Raw genomic sequence first — 20,243 nt, forward strand, 5'->3', positions numbered from 1 at the left:
CCGCATGGGCGCGCTCCACCCGCTGGGGCCCGCCGCGCCCCCTCTTCCGGGCGTCCCCCTACCCCACCCCCGGCTTGGCTGCGCTCGCCCCCCGCCCCTTTCCTCCTCCTCGTCCTCCTCCTCCGCCCGCCGCGCAGCCTCCAGTTCCCTGCCCGCTGCAGCCGGCGAGGAGCGCTGCACAGTGACCAGTGGCCGGCGGCGCGAGGAGCTCCGGGTTTCCGGGCGGGGCGGCGGGGGCGCCCGCAGGAGGGGGCGCGGCGGGCGTACAAGCGCAGCTAGGGGCGCCGGGAGGAGGGGGCGCGGCGGTCGCGGTCCCGCCCCTGCGCGGCGCTCGGCCCCCTCCGGCTGGCGCGCGGCTGCAGCCTGGGCTGGGCTCTCGCAGCGCGTCCCGCGTCCGGCTCCCGCGTCCGGCTCCCGGCTCCGCTCTCCACGCCGCCCGCCGCTCGCAGCTCGCTGCTGGCTCCCCGCGGCCGGGCATGTAGCCGCGGTCAGGCGCCGCGGCGGAATATGGGCGGGAACCACTCCCACAAGCCCCCCGTGTTTGACGAGAATGAGGAAGGTAAGAGGCGAGGGGCACACCCCTCCTTCCCCCTGCGCCGCGCGCTGCTTCTGTCAGGTTCCTCCTCTGTGCCGCTGCCCCTCCGGGCGGGCGCGCAGAATCGGACAGGGGGTACAGCCCAGCCTTCACTTGAGCGGAAGGAGGAGCTGCCTGGGACGCAAGTCCGGGTGCTGCTTGGCTCCAGCTCCCCAAGCCCCGGTCTGCTTTAGAGCCGGAGGCTCAGGGAGGTGGCGTGTGTGTGTGTGTGTGTGTGTGTCCACGATGCGTTTGGTTTCCTGCACAGGAAGGTTCCAGGCTGCTCTCCTTCTTGGCCCAGGACAGCCTAGGGAAACTTTTCTTGCTTAAACTCTGTGACTCCGAGAAGGCGTCCCGCTTGTGGCAGCCTCCCTGGCGGAGCCGGTGGTGTACGATGTCCAGCCTTATCTGAACTCCAGGGCTGGTCTTCCCTGTGGCTCAGGTCCCTAGAGCTCTGTACTTGAACTGGTCAAACGCCATTTCCAGCGCTGTGTGTCCTGGGCAACTTGCTTAACCTCTCTGAAACCTTTGTTTCTTCACCCATGAGATGAGTATTATGATACCACCTACTACCCTAGAACACGGGATTGTTTGAAACTTAACCACTCGTTATCCATGTGAGAAGTGCCTTATAACTGTAATCAGTATAGTATTGCTGGTTATCTGTTAACTCTGCCTTTAAAAGCTTGGTTTCCTAATGCTTTGGTTTCTCTGGTGTTCACCTGGCCCCATGCAAGAGTAGGGTGTACTAAGAACATACTATGTGCTAGGCACTGTATTAGGGCTTTATATGTGTTCTCTCCATCCTCAGAGCAACCAGATGAGGTAGGTACTTCTGTTGTTCCGTTTTGCAATTGAAGAAAGCAATGTGGCCCAGTCATAGCTCCTAAGGAGCAGAGCTGGCTTGGGGGTTGAACAGCCTTTCACCAGACACGGTGCTTATCACCACCCAGGCAGAGGCTTGTGGGCACAGATCATGGTTTCTAGAATGGCCGAGGCTGTGGGTGGTAGTCAAATGCTGGCCCAGACAGCCCCTCTCAAAAGGCTACGTGAAGACAGTTAACATAATTTAAGTGGGTTGGCCCTATATGGTGCTTTCCTAAAGGAGTTCCTGTCTAATCCACCAAATAGAATAAGCCATGACCATCCGTGGTAATAAGGGTGGTGAGTGGGGCCAGTGAAGGCCCCTGGGCACCCAAGGAGACCAGAGGCTTTCCTCGTTCTTTAGTGTGGGGCACAGGCAGGTGGGAAGGCAGACAGGGAAAGAGGAGACTCAGGCAGGGAGGTGATGGCAGCCTTTGGGCGTCCCGGGAAGAGTCGGGACACATGCTGTTGAACTTGACCCTGGCCAAGTTCACACTAACCCTGACCTTTTCCGTGGAAGTTAGAGGGCTCTTGAAATCATTGTTTGTAGGTGTGCTCTGCTATGGGACAGCCTCCTTTTGGTGGCTCTGGGACAGGCTTGTCCCCTCTTTGAAGCACTTTTGTCCTTTGAGATTACAATCAAGGCTGTTCAGTTTCCATGAGAAGATATATGTACTCATTGACAGGTGGGGAGCATGATTTGCATCAAAAACCTTCTATTTGGGGCACCTGGGTGGCTTAGTGGGTTAAAGCCTCTGCTTTCGGCTCAGGTCATGATCCCAGGGTCCTGGGATCGAGCCCCACGTCCGGCTCTCTGCTCCGCAGGGAGCCTACTTCCTTCTCTCTCTCTGCCTACTTGTGATCTCTCTCTGTCAAATAAATAAATAAAATCTTAAAAAAAAAAAGGCCAAAAAAAAACCCTTCTATTTGCAAGAAGTCAAAACTGTCTATTTTGGCGAAGGGATCTGTATTAGTCTGTTCAGACTGTCATAACACAATACCACTGATGCTTAAATGACATAATTTGTTGTTGGTGGCCTCAAAGACAGAGATGTTTTCTCACTGTTCTAGAGGCCAGAAGTCCAAGATCACAGTGCTGTCAGGGCTGGTTTCTGGTGAGAGCTCCCTTCCTGCTTTCCTCCCTGTGCTTGAAGAGCTGGAGAGAACTGTCAGGTGTTTCTTCCTTTTCTTACATGAATACCAGTCCTATCAGATTAAGGCCCCACCCTTATGACCTCACTTAACATCTATCTCCGTAAAGGCCCTGTCTCCAAAGGTAGTCACAGTAGAGGTTACAACTTCTCCATGAAGTTTGGAGGGGACAACCCCTGAGCCCATAAGGGGAGCATTTGTGAAAGGCATCGACTCCCTTCATAGATGAAAGCACAAATGTACATATCAACTCCAATAATTATAGGGGTTCATGCTTCCAGACTGGATCAAAGGTCATATTTTTGGTAATTTTCAAAGCATTTGTCTTTCTTTTATTTGCAGAGGAAATTTGCCTCCCTTATATGGACATCTGTTTCTCTCCTTTATCCCAGAAAACATGCTTCAAAATATTGATTGGCAAAATAGTTTTATCTGGTGTAACCAGATTCTTGATTTTCCTGCTGTTGTTCCTCACTCCAAAAGCAGATTGGACCCAAGGTTAACTGCCTGTTTCAGGGCTCCTGAAGTACAAGGTTAGGACTCACCTCATTTTGCCAGCTTCCAGCCCAGTGAAACATTAACTTGTTTGATTTTGCCAGCGAATCTCTTGTGTATTTTCCTGTGCAAGTAAAGTTCTGTTATTTGCCACCAATTAATTCATTTATTCTGTAGGCATTGGCGGATGATTTTTTTTTTTTTTTTGCACCAACCCCTGTGTTAGGCACCAGGACTATGGAGAAGATGAAGGCAAATATCCTAACCCTTAGGAGTCTTCCAGAGCAAATAAATACCCAGGACAATGCAGGGAGCTCAGAAAACCTCTAGGTAACATAGAGGAGGGTTCTAACCCCGGGGAAGGGAGGAGGAACAGAGAAGACTTCCCCTTAGTGTTGAGTCTTGTGCACAGGGCAGGCATTACGAGTAAGGAGGGGTTGGTAGAGATGGGGAAGGGTGTGTTAGAAGAAGGGAACAGAATGTGCAAAGCCAGATGGTAAAGAGTAAGCAGGGCTCATTGGGGACATTATTGGGTGTGGTTAATACTCCTGTGGTATGGGGTGTGAGGCTGGAAGGCAGGGAGATGAACCCCAAGTGCTGGACCAACCTTAAAGGGCCAAGTGGCTATGTGTTTGGACTTGACCGTGTAGACATCTGGAGTCACTGAAGAATTTTAAGCAGGGCTCATTGGGGACATTATTGGGTGTGGTTAATACTCCTGTGGTATGGGGTGTGAGGCTGGAAGGCAGGGAGATGAACCCCAAGTGCTGGACCAACCTTAAAGGGCCAAGTGGCTATGTGTTTGGACTTGACCGTGTAGACATCTGGAGTCACTGAAGAATTTTAAGCAGGGGAATGACATGGTCCAGTGAACACACATGCCCTTCCAAACCAGAGCTATTGGGTGGTTGAAGAAGTAAACACCTACCTGGGCTAAAACAAGTCTGGTTTGTAAGTAATTTAATACTAAACTGTAGCTGAAAGTTCGCACTGCATAACTGTATCATGCCCATCTCCATTCAGATGGCAAAAGTTTAACTTGCATCCAGGAAATATTAACAACTAACTTCCTGGCACAGTGCAGGGGCTACTTTTCATGCCTAATTTGGAATCATCACAGCTTGGCCTGGGGAGGTCTCAGAATCTGCTTTGTATTAGAGCTGTAATTGAATCGGGGACCCCAGGAAAGGCCCGTGTTGCCTGTGTGTGGGTGAGCTGGGACTCACACCCAGGTCTGTTGAACTCCAGAGGTGGGCACCTAATAGTGTTCTCTGTGCCGCTGCTGGAGGCCTAGAGGAAATGTGACTCTCACAGATGGATACGGCCATGCACAGCGAGCCCGGCACTCAAGTCAGGCTCTGCCACGCCACGGCACGGGGCTCTTTGCACAGACCTTGATAGGATGGTAGTAGCAGTACGTTCTGACAACACCTGCTCATTCATGATAACCGTCTCACATGTCATCTTCAAAGAGCATTTGTTGGGCAGTCACATCGTAATACAACTTCTGGGAGTGAAAACAAAATCCTCTCCCCTTCCAAATTCATGTCAAAATTGCGTTTAAGTGGCTTTCCCCCAACACGGTCCTTATCCACATCGGGACATTTTTGTATAAGCCTTCACCGCCACCACCCCCGCCTGCAGATACAAGGTTTCTGCTTTTTCTCTTATCACTGTATTTATTTATTTTTAAAGATTTTATTTATTTATTTGAGAGAGAGACAGTGAGAGAGAGCATGAGCGAGGAGAAGGTCAGAGAGAGAAGCAGACTCCCCATGGAGCTGGGAGCCCGATGCGGGACTCGATCCTGGGACTCCGGGATCATGACCTGAGCCGAAGGCAGTCGTCCAACCAACTGAGCCACCCAGGCGTTCCAGCACTGTATTTAAAGTGGCTTAGGTTGCAACGGTGTCTTCAGATGCAGTTTAATGGGCTATAGTATTCCATCAAATGGGACTCGTATAATGTACTTAAATATTTTCTTATTAGACATTTAGGCTGCTTTCATTATTCCATCTTTATAAATAAGTTGCTTGAAAATTTTGTATATTTTCCCCCCTTCTCTTAGAGGTATTCATGGGCACCTGGGTGGTGCAGTCAAGTTAAGCATCTGACTCTTGATTTCAGCTCAGGTCGTGATCTCAGGGTTGTGAGATCAAGCTGGGCATCGGGCTCCCTGCTGGGCATGGAGCCTGCTTAAGATTTTCCGCGTGTGTGTGTGTGTGTGTGTGTGTGTGTGTGTGTGTGTGTTTCTGAATGCTCTCTCTCTCTCAAATAAATACCTAAAAGTGTAAGGGGAGGGATTATTGGACCCAAGGGACTGAATATTTTTTAGAACTCCAGAAACATGTTGTAAATTAAGTTTCCAAAGGGTTTTTTAAAATCAGTGTTCTATAAATTTATGGCTGGCACCCACACGTTTGGGGGATTGATTTAACAAGCTCTGGGTATTCTCATTTTGGAATGTCATAGATTAAAGGGTCATTTAAGCATTATTTCTACATTATTATTGGTCCAGTTAACTTGACATGCAGCTCAGATCATGGAAACATCTTGGTCTAACCAAATCTGCAACAAAAGTTGCTTTCCTCTGGAAATATTCAGACACCCAAGGCAATTAAAGAACCCCTGACCTTGTATTCATACTTCACCTGGAGACAGGTGTCTCTGTCATTTGTGATACACAACGTGGTTGGCCTCTATGCTGTAGGCTTTACTCCTGACTTCGCTTCAAATTTTTTTTTCTCTTTAATTTTTTTTCCATTTTATTTATTTTTTTCAGCGTAACAGTATTCATTGTTTTTGCACAACACCCAGTGCTCCATGCAAAACGTGCCCTCCGTATTACCTACCACCTGTTCCCCCAACCCGAGTGAAATAAGTCAATCGCTTCAAATTTTTTAATACTTTGGGCAAACTCATTCATGTTACACCTTGGTTTTCGTACATGTAACAGCTATGGCTTGGGCACAAGGTAGAAGCCAAAAATATTCCAAGAAAGCTCCGAATTGCATGGAATAAACTTTGCTCAGATAATGAGAGTCCCTACAGAGGTAGAGGCTGGACAGGTGCCATGGAAGGGGTGCGGGCTTAGGGGTTCGCTTTTCCCAGCTGCATCAGGCATCTGCCTATTTCATGCAGGAGTCTAGGATGTAAACCTTCGATTTCAAGATCTAGACCTCATTGGAAAATGCATCTTGATTTGTCTTCTACACTAGGAGATGGGTGGGTTAAGAAAATAGCCATAAATCAGTATGAGATTGTTTAGTAGAAATGGATGGTAAGATCCATCTCTACCTTTGAACACTCATAGAAAATGGATATGAAGTTTGTGAGCTTAAAGCATATGTCAGTCAGCTCTATGAAGTCAGACAGGTGTGTACAAACTACTGTATTTCATTGAGTCTAAGGCACTCATTTTGTCATATTTGAACTCTCTGAACAGGGGATGCAGTTTGGCCAATGTGGTATTTATGATGTTTTATTATTTGCATGTGGTCATAGCTGTTCACATGATCATGGCTTATAATAAGTCTAAAAGAGCTTTTTTCAAGGGACTGGGAAGAATCACATTGTAGATTCATTGGCAGTCTTTCCCTCTTAATGGTATATAAAATGATGGTGCATTTAGTATGTGGGTAGCTGAGATCAGGTGCCACGTGGCATAGCAGGTGAGTCTCCTTCAGTTAACCAACACGAGGTCTTTGGAAGAGAATTACCTGGTTCTGGTCACTTCTCACCACCTGCATCACTACCACCTGGTCCAAGCCGTGGTCACATCTCCGGCTTAGATTATTACAGTAGCCTCCCTAACTGGTCTTGTTCTTGCTCTTTCTCTTCTCAGCATCACCTCAATGCAGCACGAGAGTGATCCTCCAAAAGTGGGCGGGGGGCATGTCAGTCCCTGCTCCACCTCCACTCCTTCTGTCTTAGCAACCTGTAAAAACAGAAGTCCTCATAGATGCCCATCAAGCCTGGCTTCTCTGACCCCATCTCTTTCCTTTCTCCAGCCCACCTGCCTCCTTCCTGCCCCTCAGACATATGGACACCCTCATACTATAGCCCAACACCTGTTACCCGTGCCCACAGGGCTTCTCCCCCAGGACCCGCTCCCTCACCTCTGCTCTGTCTTCACACACATGCCACCTTCCTTGTGAGGCCTTTGCTGCCCACCCTACTTAGGATGGCATGCCCAACCCACCTTTCTGGCCTTCCTTTGCTTCATGGCTATCCTCATCATCTCTCGTATCATTTGGTTTACTTATTCCCTTAGTTATAATCTGTCTTCCGCCGTGTGGTCACAAGGCTTCAGGTGGGCTCTCTCATCATGGGGCCCCTATGACCTTGTGGCCTTGAGCCTTATAGCTCTGAGTATGGAAAAGGGAGCCTCTTCTTTCATAGTTGCTGCAGGAAAAAAAAAAAAAGTCCCAGGGTTCATTTTGATCAGTTGTGGTTAAGTCTTGAGCATTCTTGAACTAACTGATCACCGTGACCAGGGAGAAATGAGGCTCTCCGTGGCCAGGCTGGGTCGCATGCCCCTCTCTGATCCTGGGGATGGGGTTGGCACCTCTTGAGGAATATGGACTAAGAAAGTCTGGGAAGGGTTTTTCCAAGGAGTAGTGGGGTATGAAGAGAAGGGCAAGTGAAGCAAACAGAAGCATCCACACCAGTTCCTGTCTTCTCGTGTTCTTGAGACATGGTTTGGAACACTTGGCTCATTTCAGTTGTTTGACTGCGTGCCCATCTTCTGCACTAAACTGAGACCTCCAGAAGAGCAGCAAGCATTTCTTTTTCACCTTTGTGTCTGCAAGGCCTGGAAGGCCTGCAGGGCCCGTGAAGGCACACAGCTGCTGTTGGTTGAATGAAAGATGAGAGTAGTCGCTTAGTGGGGTCGATTTCTTGCATTCCTCCCAGTTCAGAGGCTTCTGAGAAACAAATGCAAAATGTTCACACTTATCACCACTAAAGTTGGTTTGGAGAAGGTTCCTTGGATTTGAGTCCAGAATGACCTTTCAACGCTGTCCCTCAATTTTATCCTTGGGATTTGCTTGGGTAGACAGGGGTCTGCAGAGTGAGTTCTATTCTGCCAACAGCTTGGTGAGCCCCAGTTATGATGCATAGAGAGCTCCTGAGAGATTTCCCCAAATGTCAACCTGTAAAGTTAATGGAGATCAGACTCTTGCATATCACGATGCGGGATATCACTTCTCTTCCCACTGAGAGAGAAGGCGGAGATGGTTCTCGTTCCTTTCTGGGTAAGACCAATTCCTGTTTTATGGGACAGCAGAAGGGTAGAGAGACGGATGATGGCTTTCCCACAATATGAGCTGGAGTGAAGAGGGTGTTAAGATGGAAACAGGATTTATGTTGAGTCTTGAGGGAAGGGTTTAACTGCCTTAAGAGAAAAAGGATCGGTATTTTAAGAGGATCAAACAGCATAAGCTAGCACTGAGCTTAGGCATTTTCCTGAGAGAATTAGAAGGAACAAAATATTCTTAGCAGTACTCAGTTGTCTAAAATCTGGGCCCAGAGCAATTGCAGATGGAGATGGAGAAACTTCTAGAAAGAGCGGTGAGGGTCCCAACATCCCAGTGGAATATTCCAGTGCAGGAAACAGTGGGGCCTCCTTTGCAGTAAAACTTGGAGTTCCTCAAGACTGAGCCCTTGGGCCTCTAGCTCAGCCCTCTGTCCTATCTCCCTGCTGATCTTGTCACCCCCGCATGCCCAGTCACCCCACATGAGTCCGGGTGCCGTCAGGAGCTCCAAGCCGTGCCGGCTTTCAGAAAGGGAACATGTCATATAAAGAATTCATCTTGAAAAAAGACTAACTCTGAAAAGGAGTTGGAGAAGACTCTAGGAGTACCAAGGTAGCAGCTGTAGCCGTACGTCTGCTCCTGGCAGCGCTGAGGGTGAGGGAGCCAGGAAGGCACTCAAGACCTGGAAGAGGGGCCCCCGTCTGGTCAGGCTGCGTTTCAGATCTCGTTGGAGAGTGCCTCGTGGCTAGAGGAACAGGAAGCCAATGGGGGGCTGGAACTTTCTGGAAGGTGAAGCTCATCCATGAGGGCCACTGAGGGGAGGGCCGCCAGCCCCCCTGCACACTTGCTGGGTGACAGGTGGACAACCAGGTGGAGGAAGGGAAGTTTCTTCCACGCTGGTCTGGCAGGGCCTCTCTTGCGCCCTCTGTTGGCAGTGCCTAGCGGGAAGCCTGCTGGCGATGCAGAAATGTCCATGGAGTCCTGCCCCCGTGCCACAGAGCAGTGGGTCTGGAGCTAAGGGACAATATGTTAATAACTGGTGCCTGTTTCTTTCTTTTAGCAGTGACTCAGTAATTTATTTCCTTCATTCGTATTTCTCTGGCCTCCAAACCTGTGTTTCAATATATAATTGTGCTCGGATGTCTCAAAAGAATACCTCAAATTCAGAATAACCCGGGGCACCTGGCTGGTTCAGTTGGTTAAGCTCTGGACTCTCAGTTTCAGCTTAGGTCATGATCTCAGGGTCATGGATAGAGCCCCAGGTCGGGCTCTGTGCTCAGCTGGGCGTCTGCTTCTCTCTCTCCCCCTCCCCCTTTGCATCTCCCCCAGTGCAATCTCTCTCTCTCTCTAATAAATAAAATAAAATCTGCAAACAAACAAACAAAACCCAAAGCCCAGAATAACCTCAGTCAAACCCATGTGCTTCCAGAGTCTCCTAGCTAAGTGTATAGTACCATCATCTATCCAGTTGCAGAGGCCAAAGTACCTCGTTTTCTTCAGCTTTTCCCTCTGCCTTCCTCCCACAAGTCCAGTTAGGCACCTGGCTGTGTTGATTTTACCTCCCAAGTCTCTCCCAAATCTGCCTGGTCTTTCCAGCCACAGTGCTGCCACCTCCACTCAAGCGTCACCCCTCAGGGGACCTGCCCAGGCAGCCTCCCACCCAGACTCATGACTGAAGTCATAGCAATGATGGCAGTCCTGTGCTCAGAGCTCGTGAGTGGCTTCCATTGCTCTCGGACTAAAGATTCAGACTATGATATGGTCCCCAAGGCCCTGTGGGGGCTGGAACCTGTCCATGTCTTTCATCTCATCCCATGTTCTCCCTCAATGCATGAGTTAAATTACTCCACATGCTTCAAGTTCACAGCCCAAACCTTGACTTGCTGTTATCGAGTTATTGTCCCAGGCAGTAGTGACCTTCCTTCTGCTCCTTCTCAGTGCTGCTGTTTTTAGTCTTGGACCACAGGACATCCTTTCAGTTTCTGGAACATTTCATGCCACTCCTGCCCCAGGGCCTTGCCACGTGTTGTTGCCTCTGCCTGAAATGCTCGCCCACCCCACCCGGCTTGGCTTGGTCATCTCCCACTCATCCTTCTCCAGGGTCCCTTATCTGATTCCCAGGCTGAGTCAAAATCCCCCTCTCATTACCTCAGTCTCCTTCGTAGCAATTATCACAGTGCTAAATCTACATTTATTCCCGGGAGTATACTTCATTAGTGTCTGTCTCCCCTGTGAGACTGGAGTCTCCACGAGCACAGGGCCCCTGGCTCTTATAGTGTTTAGTCCAGGTCCCACTGCTTTAAAATGTCTGTACTTGTAGCTGCTTGTCCTTGAGCAGTTTTCAAAGAAAATACAGAGAAAAATCACTGGGCAACTCACGAAAGGTAACAGGGTCCTTCCTGATGTCTGAAGAACAGTGCTGTGGGAGAGAGGTATGGTTAGCGGGGGATACAGTGGCTAGGAGAGGTTCACTTGGTGTCATAGGTGGTAACCTTGCGGTGCTGGTCCCACTTCTTTCTGGGTAGCTGGAAAGCTCTTTCCCTCCTATCAGTCTTTCCCCAGCTCCCACTGGCATCCCACCGGGGGAATTAGTTTTTACCCCAGCCCTATATACCCCTATGGTTATTTATTTAATACTGTTTTCTATCTTGCCTGGTTTTACTTTTACAGAACCTTCTACCAAGGAACTTCATGTTTCTACCTTCAATTGCCAATGGATTAAGACTTCCACAAATAGGAAGCAAGATAAAGTAAGGTAGATGCAAAACTGTGATGCCCGGTGTGGCCATGGGCGCCTTTTGTAGACCCTTCTCTTATCACTTGCTCCGTGCATGTTTTTGGAATGGATTTGCAGTGGATGAACGGTGGATGGCCATTGTGTGGCTGCAGGGCCTGCCTGGCTCAGGAGCTGGGAAGGTCACAGCAGGCCCCCGAGGACATACACTGGTGTGCAGTCCTGTGCTCTTTCAGTCAGTTCCCCTTACAGATGGGGCATGGGCCTCTGGGCCTGTGTGTCTCTGGGATGCACCAGGGCCCCAGCCCAGCTTCAACATGGAGTCTTCTAGCAGGGGGGCCCCTTACCTGGCATACTATTTAAGAGCACAGACCCAGGATCAGACTGCCTGGAGCCCCATGCTGGCTCTCCCACTACTTGTAGAGTGACCTCCAGTAAGCTTCTTTTCCTCCATGACTTCTGGTTTCCTCCTGTAAAATGGAGATGAAATGGGCCTTACTTCCTCAATCGTTTGGAAGAGTAAGTGACTTACTCTATGTGACATGCTTACTACATATATAGTCTGGCACGTAATAAAGTAAGTGCTGTGTAAACTTCATTAAATAAGGTTACATTTTGTGACCAAGGGAGGTCAGTGCATAGAGGTTAAAAACAGAGATTTGAGGGTTATACAGGGTGAGATCCTAATTTTTCTGTGTGTTGTCTGTGTGTAACTGTGTTTTTGTTTTGTTTTGTTTTGTTTTTGTTTTTGTTTTACCTCCCTAAATCTTAGAATGGGGATGCAACTGTATGGTTGACATGGGAATGGAGTGAGGTGATGTCAGCACCCAGTAGTGTAAGGTATGTTGGGTGAGAAGGACATTGGGTGAGAGCTGCTGTTTCCTGAGCCTGAAGAAGGTGTTCTGACTTCTTCCCAGCTGACTGCCAGGCCCTGGTGTCAGGAGGGTCCTTCCCATTCCCATTCTCCTAGGAAATAGGACCTTCTGATAGATTCTGCCCTTGAATCTTCCTTGACTGGGTCCTTATTGCATCTTTCAGGAAGGGCAAGCCCTGTGTTTTAATGCCTGACTCTGGCCAAGTCATATGTCCTTTTGCTGGTGGTCATTGTTATTGACGTGGATCAAGCCACCTTTTGAGTCTTGTGTTTGCTCAATCCCAATGGAGGCCCTGGGGGCTGGAGTGGGGTTTTAGGGAGGATTAGATATTGGGCCCCTGTCTTTTAGAAAATGTCCATCCTCTTAGGCATTTGAGAGGAAAGACGAAAAAGATTTCTGGATGCCTCATGTTGTGGATTGAATTGAGTCCCCCAAAATAAGTAAGGTGAAACCTAACTTATTTATAGAATATGAATATGTTCATAAGCTCATAGAATATGAGCTTATTTAGAGACAGAGATACAGTGAGGTTAAGATGAGGCCACTAGCATGGGCCCTCATCCAGTAGAACTAGTATTCTTATAAAAAGGGGAAATTGGTAGGGGCGCCTGGGTGGCTCAGTGGGTTAAAGCCTCTGCCTTCAGCTCAGGTCATGATCCCAGGGTCCTGGGATTGAGCCCCGCATTGGGCTCTCTGCTCAGCGGGGAGCCTGCTTCCTCCTCTCTCTGCCTGCTTCTCTGCCTACCTGTGATCTCTGTCTATCAAATAAATAAATAAAATCTTTTTTTTTTAAAGGGGGGGGGGAATTGGGGCACAAAGGCAGACATGCACATGAGGAGAATACCATGTGAACATGAAGACAGAGATTGGGACATTTGGTAATGCACCTACAAGCCAAGGAACACCAAAATCGCAGGCAATCCCCTGGAAGCTAGGAGAGAGGAAAAGAGCAGATGCTTCTTCACAGCCGCACAAGAAACCAGCCCTGCAGGCACCTCGATCTTAGACTTGCAGCCTCCAGAACTGTGAGGGGATAGATTTCTGTTGTTTTGAGCTCCCCCCACCGTGGTACTTGTCATGGCGGTTCTGGGAAATGAGCATACCTAATTTTAACCATTGCATTGTAACTTCAGTGCGTCATTTCAGATGAGGCCCCAAACCAGGTCTGGGAAGTGTTTCCAGAAAAAGCAACTTCTGTGACCCGTCCCGAAGGAGGGAAACAGGTAGCAGCCAAGGGGAGGTAATGTAGGGAGGAAAGAAACTGGGAAGATTGTGCAGGAAAAGGCCCTTCCAGGCAGAGAGGGCGGCACATATAGAGGAAAGGTGGGCAGAGAGAACTGGAAGGTGTTCAGTACCCCAGAGTTAATGGGGAACAGGTGTGATAGGAGAGAAGAGAGGCAACCTTAGAGTTGGGGTCTAAGCTAGCTCCACTAAGGCTAGCACTAGGTTTTCAAGAGCCTAGAATGTCACACTATGTGTTTTCAGCTCGGGCTGTTGCAACAAACACCCCACAGTGGGGGCTTAAACAACAGACATTTATTTCTCACACTTCTGGAGGTGGCAAGTCCAAGATCAAGGTGTCAATGAGAGTTCCCTTCGGATTTGCACACAGCTGTTTTCTTGGTATATCTTCACCTTGTGGAGATGCGGGGGAGCTCTTTTTTCTTCCTGTTCTAAGGACACTGATCCCATGCTAGGGACCCCATGTTCATAACCTCATCTTTTCCTGATAATCTCCAAAGGTCCCACCTCCAAATACCACCCTATTGAGGGTCAGGGTTCCAGTATATAAATTTTGGGGAGACACAATATGCACAGGTCGGTAACACTGAGGAATTTGACTTCTATTCTTAGTTGGCAGGGCTGGCTACCTAATTTGTGGGACTTAGTGTGAAAGAAAAATGGGGTTCCCTTGTGTAAGAATCATTAAACTGCCATTAAAGGTACAAAATTATAAAGCTTTTTCCTTTCTTCCTTTTTTTTAATTTGCTATTTAATAGCATTCTAGGCAAACAGTTTTTAAAAATTTTAAATTATCATAGAAAGAATATTGTGCAGTGCCGGATTTAAATGCAAATACAAGAGTACTTAACTCATGTGCGGAATTGCCAGAATCACACGATTCATATTGCAAAGCACATGCATGCAGACGTATTTTGTTCTTACCAGAACAGAAGAAATGCTATTCAAGATGAACTCAGCTGTTTTAATTTCTCTCCTTGATATGTGCACGTTGTGCCAATGCTCTCTACCTTCAGCTTACTAATGAGTAAGGAGACAGGGAGAAGAAAAGGAGTTTTGGTTGTCCCATCTTTTCCTTCCCTTCTGTGTCTTCAGTTCAGCATCAGTGATCAGCTCACACATAACCCAGGGAAGAGGGTATCATAGGGTTCCTTGGTCCCTCGTGCTCCTGAGAATGTCACTGCCCTTCATTACTCAGGTGTAGACAAAACTCATCTACCTGGGTCTTGTGTTTCTACCAGAATTCTGTGCTCGTGGAGCATTGCAGATGAATGGGGTGGGGGGCGGGGCGTACACCTTGATGCACAGCCTCTGCTTATGCACATGTGTCAGTGTAATCCCTCAGGGAGCAACATTTCATGGATAAAAGCAACCCCTGGGTGTTAAACCAAGTGCAGGGCCCTTCTGAGCACAGAGCTCTGTATGACAGCTCGGGTTCACTTCCATGAAGCGGGCCCTGTTAGAAGATCAAGAGACACCAAAGCTTAATCTGGGAGCTGATAGGACCAGGTTTTCATTTTAGAATGATCATGATACCTGCAGAATGCAGAATGGGTTAGCAGGGGAAGAAATTAGTGGCTATGAAGGCATTATAAAATCCACAAGAAGAGGAGGAGGGTCATAAATGTCCATAATGGAATATATTTGTATAAATGGAGTTACTTAAATCACTATGTATTGATGTACACTTAAACAAAACCACAACTAAAGATGCTCTACAGATCTTTCAGTCCCATCACCCTGTGGAAAATGCCCATGAGTTTTCTACTTGTAGGTGATACAGCTTATCAAATTCAACAAAATCATGGTGCGGCAGGATTTTCTGCAGTTCACGTAAGTGATATAAGAAATTTATGAATTCCATTTAAAATGTAATTATTTTTAAGCACACTTTTTAAACAAAACTGAAAAGTTGCTGCATGTCGTATTTAATAAGTTCCAACACAGTTTCTTAACCCTCCTCTCCACAGTATAATTACTCCATCAATCTTCCTGGAGAATCAAAGGGAGCTTAGTGGAACACACCTTTCATGCGTTAAACCAGAATTATGCTTGCTTTGGATTTACATTTGAAAGTAATTTGCATTGGCATTTTATTTCTTCCAGAAAATAACAAATGTTTCTGTTCTTTCCCAAGTATCATGGTCTTAAACTGAGGTTATAAATCTTTCAGAGCTATTATTTGCCAGTCCCTTTAATTTCTGTGGCGTGGTGAGTGCGAAGAGAAAGAAAACTATGATTAAGGATTATTTTTCTTTCTTTCTTTGTTTTTTTTAAGATTTATTTATTGAGAGAGAAAGAGAGAGAAAGAGCATGAGCGGGGCGGGGAGGGGCAGAGGGAGAGAAACTCAAGCAGACTCTGCTGAATATAGAGCCTGACATGAGGCTTGATCCTATGACCCTGAGGTCATGACCCTGACCCAAGCCAAAATCAAGAGTCAGTTGCCCAACTGATTGAGCCACCCAAGTACCCTAGATTATTTTTCTTTCTTAGCCAGCAAATAGGACACAAGATTGGGCTCTGGGATGCATTTTGGCAATTTGGTTATTTTTGGCTTACCCTAAGTTGCCCCTGTGGGGGTGCCCCTACTCCTCATCTTGCTAGATGCATTTGTGTGTTTGTAAGTAATGGGAACATTTTTGTGTTAGGTTTTTTTTCTATTTTATTTTACTTTATTTTAATTCCAGCATAATTAACATACAGTGTTCTATTAGTTTCAGGTATACTTTTTTTTTTTTTTTGGTTTACATTCACTTTTTCAAAATAATTAATTAATTAATTTCTTTTCAGTGTAACAGAATTCATTGTTTATTCACCACACTTTGTGTTAGATTTTGATATAGATTTCTGGTTGAGGTCAATAGGGCAGAGGGCCTCAAATATGAAGTTGTTTGGGATTGGGTGGAAGAAATACTATTTTAAATACCAGTATATTATCTGCTGATAACTACCTCATTTTCCCCCCTAGGCTCAGCCTATACTGTGCAGACTTAAATTTTCAATTGTCAGCCCAACTCAAAGTTTGTACATGAATATCTAACAAGACCCTTATTCTTAGAGCTTCTCAGTTGAGCTCTTGCTTCTTTGCCCCATCCCCAAATCTGCTCCTTCCTATCTTCCCAACTTCAGAAAATAATAGTTCTATTCTTCCAGTTGGTCAGGCCAAGACATTAGAGTCATCCTTGAACTTTCTTTTATTTGCATGACACACCTGCCCCCTGACTATAGGCCTCCTGTTCCTGTGCCTGTATTTCCATCTTCCATGCCTACCATTTCAACACCAAAATGCTTAGAAATCTAGAGCAGGAGTCCGCAGAGACTCACCTGTTTCATTTGCTGGAGGCTCCCACTCCCAATTTTGTTAATTTTGAGTCTTTAGGGATTTATTGAGACTTACTTATTATGTCTTGGCATTTGACATACCTTGGTAAACTTGCCATATACTCTTGAAGAGGATATGTATTCAATACTGCTTGCTGCAGTCTTCCATGTGTCAGGGATGTTCAAATCTTTTACATCCTTAATGAGTCTTGCTGCTTAAAAAAAAGATTACCGAGAGAGGAGTATATATGATTGTGAATTTTTCTGTTCTCTGCAGTTTTTGTCAGTGTGCATGACTTTTGAAATATGTTAATAGAGTCACATTGAGGATTATTTTGTTTCGATCAGATGATGCATTTACCATATGGAATAGTCTTTATCTCTGGAAGTACTGCTTGTTCTGAATTCTACATGGTTGTAATTAATGTAGTTACACCAACTTTTTAATGCTTAGTGTGTGTCTCATAAATCTTTTTCCATCCTTTCATTTTCAATTTGTTTTCTATATCTTCGAATATAAGCATCGATTTAAACAGCTTATGGTTGAATCTTCCTTTTGTTTTCTCTGAAAATCTCTGTCTTTTAGTTGGAGTATTTAGTTCATCTGTGTTTAATGTAATTTTTGATGAGGTTGGGTTTAATTCAGTCACCTTGCTGCTAATTTGTTCCCCCTGTGTTTTGATCTTTTTTTCCTTTTGCCTTTTTTTTTTCATCTAGTGTTATTTTAATATTGTGTTCTGTTTTGAATATTGGCTTTTTAGCTAAACCTCTCTATGTTTTTTAAGTAGTTTCAATAGAGATTACAATATGTATTCTTAATTTATCACAGCCTAATTTGAATTATATTACATCACTTCATATATAATTTTAGAATCTTACAATGGTATAATTACTTTTTCCCAGTTTTGTCCTGTTTTATCGTATGTTTTTGTTTCTACATATGATATAAAATCCATGGTACATGGTTATTATTTTTCTTTAAATACCAGTTGTCTTTGAGAAAAGAAAAAATGTTTTATGTTTGCCCATGTGCATACTGTTTTCAGTGTTCTTGATTATTCCTTGTAGATTCAGAGTCTGAGCTTATATCATTTCCTTTCTGCTTAAAAATTTGCCTTTACCCCTCTGGTAATTCAGGTCTGCTAACAACAATTAATTTTTACTTTCATTTGACTAAACTATCTCTGTTTCACCTTCATCTCTGAAAGGTATTTTTATTAGACACATAATTCTAAGTTGACAGTTTTTTAGTACTTTAAAGTTATCATTTCATTATCTTCTTGACTGTTGTTTCTGGTGAGAAGTCAGGCATCATTCACATCATTGTTTTGTATGTAATTTGGTTTTTTATCTCTGGTTGCTTTGACAATTTTTATTTTTGACTTTCATAGTTTACCCATGATGTACCAAGATGTAATTTTCTTGGTATTTATTCTGCTTAGGGTTCACAGAGCCTGTTGGATTGTGGATTGATTGATTTCTACTTTTCTTTCTTTCTCTTTTCTAGCATTCAAATAACAGGCACACCATACTACTTGGTAGCATTCCACAGATTGTTGGGGACTTTGTTAAATTTTTTCCCTGTGTGTGTATTAATATATTTTCTCGCTTTGTTTCAGTTTGGAAAATTTTCCATTGTTCTGTCTTCAAGTTTTCAGACTCTTTTGCATTGTCCAGTCTACTCTTTCTGTTAAGTGAATTTTAAAATATAAAATATTGTATTTTTCAGTTCTAAGATCTTCATTGACTTTCCTAAATTTTCCATCTTTCTCCTGAAATTTCCCATGTGTTTGTCTACCATATTCATTTTTTTCCTTACAATTTTTTTTAACAATTCTGCCAATTTCAACATTTTGTTTCTGTGTGTCCATTTCTGTGGACTCTGCATTTTAGACCAGGGGACCCATTCTCTTATTTTTTTGCATACCTAGTAATTTTCTTTATATGCTAGGCATTATAGATGGTACATTGTAGAAAATGATATATGTAAAGCACTAAACACATCTGAGGCACAATAAATATTAGCTAACATTATTATTTTAGAATGTTCTATGAATACTACACCATTTTATTCATTTTAATTTTTATTTCAATTTTTACATTTAATTTTCAATTCCAGAATTTTCACTTGGTTACTTTCTTCCTCTGAAGGGTGTGTGTTTTGTTCCATCAGGACAATAAATTGATGACAGTTCATTTCGATCTTCAGAGTTTTGATTTTAGGTTGTGTTAGGATGGATATCCTTTAGGTTTTACTTTTAATTCTAGAGTATATATAGCCTTTGCTTCTAGGACTTGATACTTACTCTTACTGGACTTACCTTGAACTCCAAACATTGTGTCCCCAACTCTGGAAAATTTCTGAAATGTCTGTTCATCTCTCCCAGTTTTTCACCTATTGTTTCACTGGGGTCCTTGGATTCCCACTCCACTCATGCCCATGTTGGGAGTCAGCCAAGGACTCTAAGCAGAATTTGTAGGCACATTTTGGGACATTACAATTAATTGTGCCCTCTTGAGTTATTTCTTTAGTATAAACTCCAAGTGTGATTATTGAAATAAAGAGTTTGAATGTCTTTAGAACATATAACTTGTAAGATATTGACATTTCAGAACATTTACCTTAAGTTTTATTGCCAGCAGCACAGCATAAGTATAGCAGTTCTACCAGACTTTCTCTCCAAAAAGTGTAAGCATTGTTAAATTTGTTTTCTTAATTTAGTAGATTTGATGTGGGACTTGAGAATTTCATTAATGTCTATGATATTGATTCCTGAGAAGAATGAACCCCTTTTTCATGTCTTTATTCACTATTTATATGTCCTCTGTGAAAATCGCCCTTTTGTTTGCCCACTTTTGCTGTTGCTTTTTTTTTATTAAAAATATATTTGAATAGGCTCTTAATTCATTTAGCTATTAACGTTTTGTTCAATTTTTCTCTCCTCTCCTGATAATATTAGTTTATCATTGGATAAATTGAATATTAACCCAATTTTCTGGTGCATTATTTAAATTCTTTTTACAGTTAATACATGCTCATTATAAAAATATTTTAAAAATTTAGAATACTTGAAAAAATTGTCAATAATCTTTTTTTTTTACTTTTTTTTCCATTTTATTTATTTTTTCAGCGTAACAGTATTCATTGTTTTTGCACAACACCCAGTGCTCCATGCAAAACGTGCCCTCCCTATTACCCACCACCTGTTCCCCCAACCTTCCACCCCTGACCCTTCAAAACCCTCAAGTTGTTTTTCAGAGTCCATAGTCTCTTATGGGTCGCCTCCCCTTCCAATTTTTTTTTTTTTAATAAACATATAATGTATTTTTATCTCCAGGGGTACAGGTCTGTGAATCGCCAGGTTTACCACTTCACAGCACTCACGATAGCACACCCCTCCCTAATGACCATAACCCCCTCCCTCTCTCCCAACCCCACCTCCCCCCAGCAACCCCCAGTTTGTTTTGTGAGATTAAGAGTCATTTATGGTTTGTCTCCCTCCCAATCCCATCTGTTTCATTTATTCTTCTCCTATCCCCCTAACCCCCCATGTTGCTTCTCCATGTCCTCATATCAGGGAGATCATATGATAGTTGTCTTTCTCCAATTGACTTATTTCACTAAGCATGATACGCTCTAGTTCCATCCACGTCGTCGCAAATGGCAAGATTTCATTTCTTTTGATGGCTGCATAGTATTCCATTGTGTATATATACCACATCTTCTTTA

At 44.7% G+C, this 20,243-nt stretch overlaps 1 protein-coding gene across 2 annotated transcripts in view; it reads left to right on the forward strand.

The window, feature by feature from the left end:
• Positions 1 to 277: 277 nt before the first annotated feature.
• The window catches only part of STK32B (serine/threonine kinase 32B), a 436,152-nt gene continuing 416,186 nt past the window's right edge, over positions 278 to 20,243 (forward strand). The window contains exon 1 of one of the 2 annotated variants that reach the window (XM_045986344.1): positions 278 to 559. In XM_045986344.1, the coding sequence (XP_045842300.1) occupies positions 508 to 559 (52 nt within the window). In that variant the 5' untranslated portion in view covers positions 278 to 507. The remainder of the gene's footprint in view (positions 560 to 20,243) is intronic. The other variant, XM_045986350.1, reaches the window with a different exon arrangement.

Source organism: Meles meles, chromosome 2 (assembly GCF_922984935.1).
Source record: "Meles meles chromosome 2, mMelMel3.1 paternal haplotype, whole genome shotgun sequence".
In the NCBI taxonomy this organism is placed as follows: domain Eukaryota; kingdom Metazoa; phylum Chordata; class Mammalia; order Carnivora; family Mustelidae; genus Meles; species Meles meles.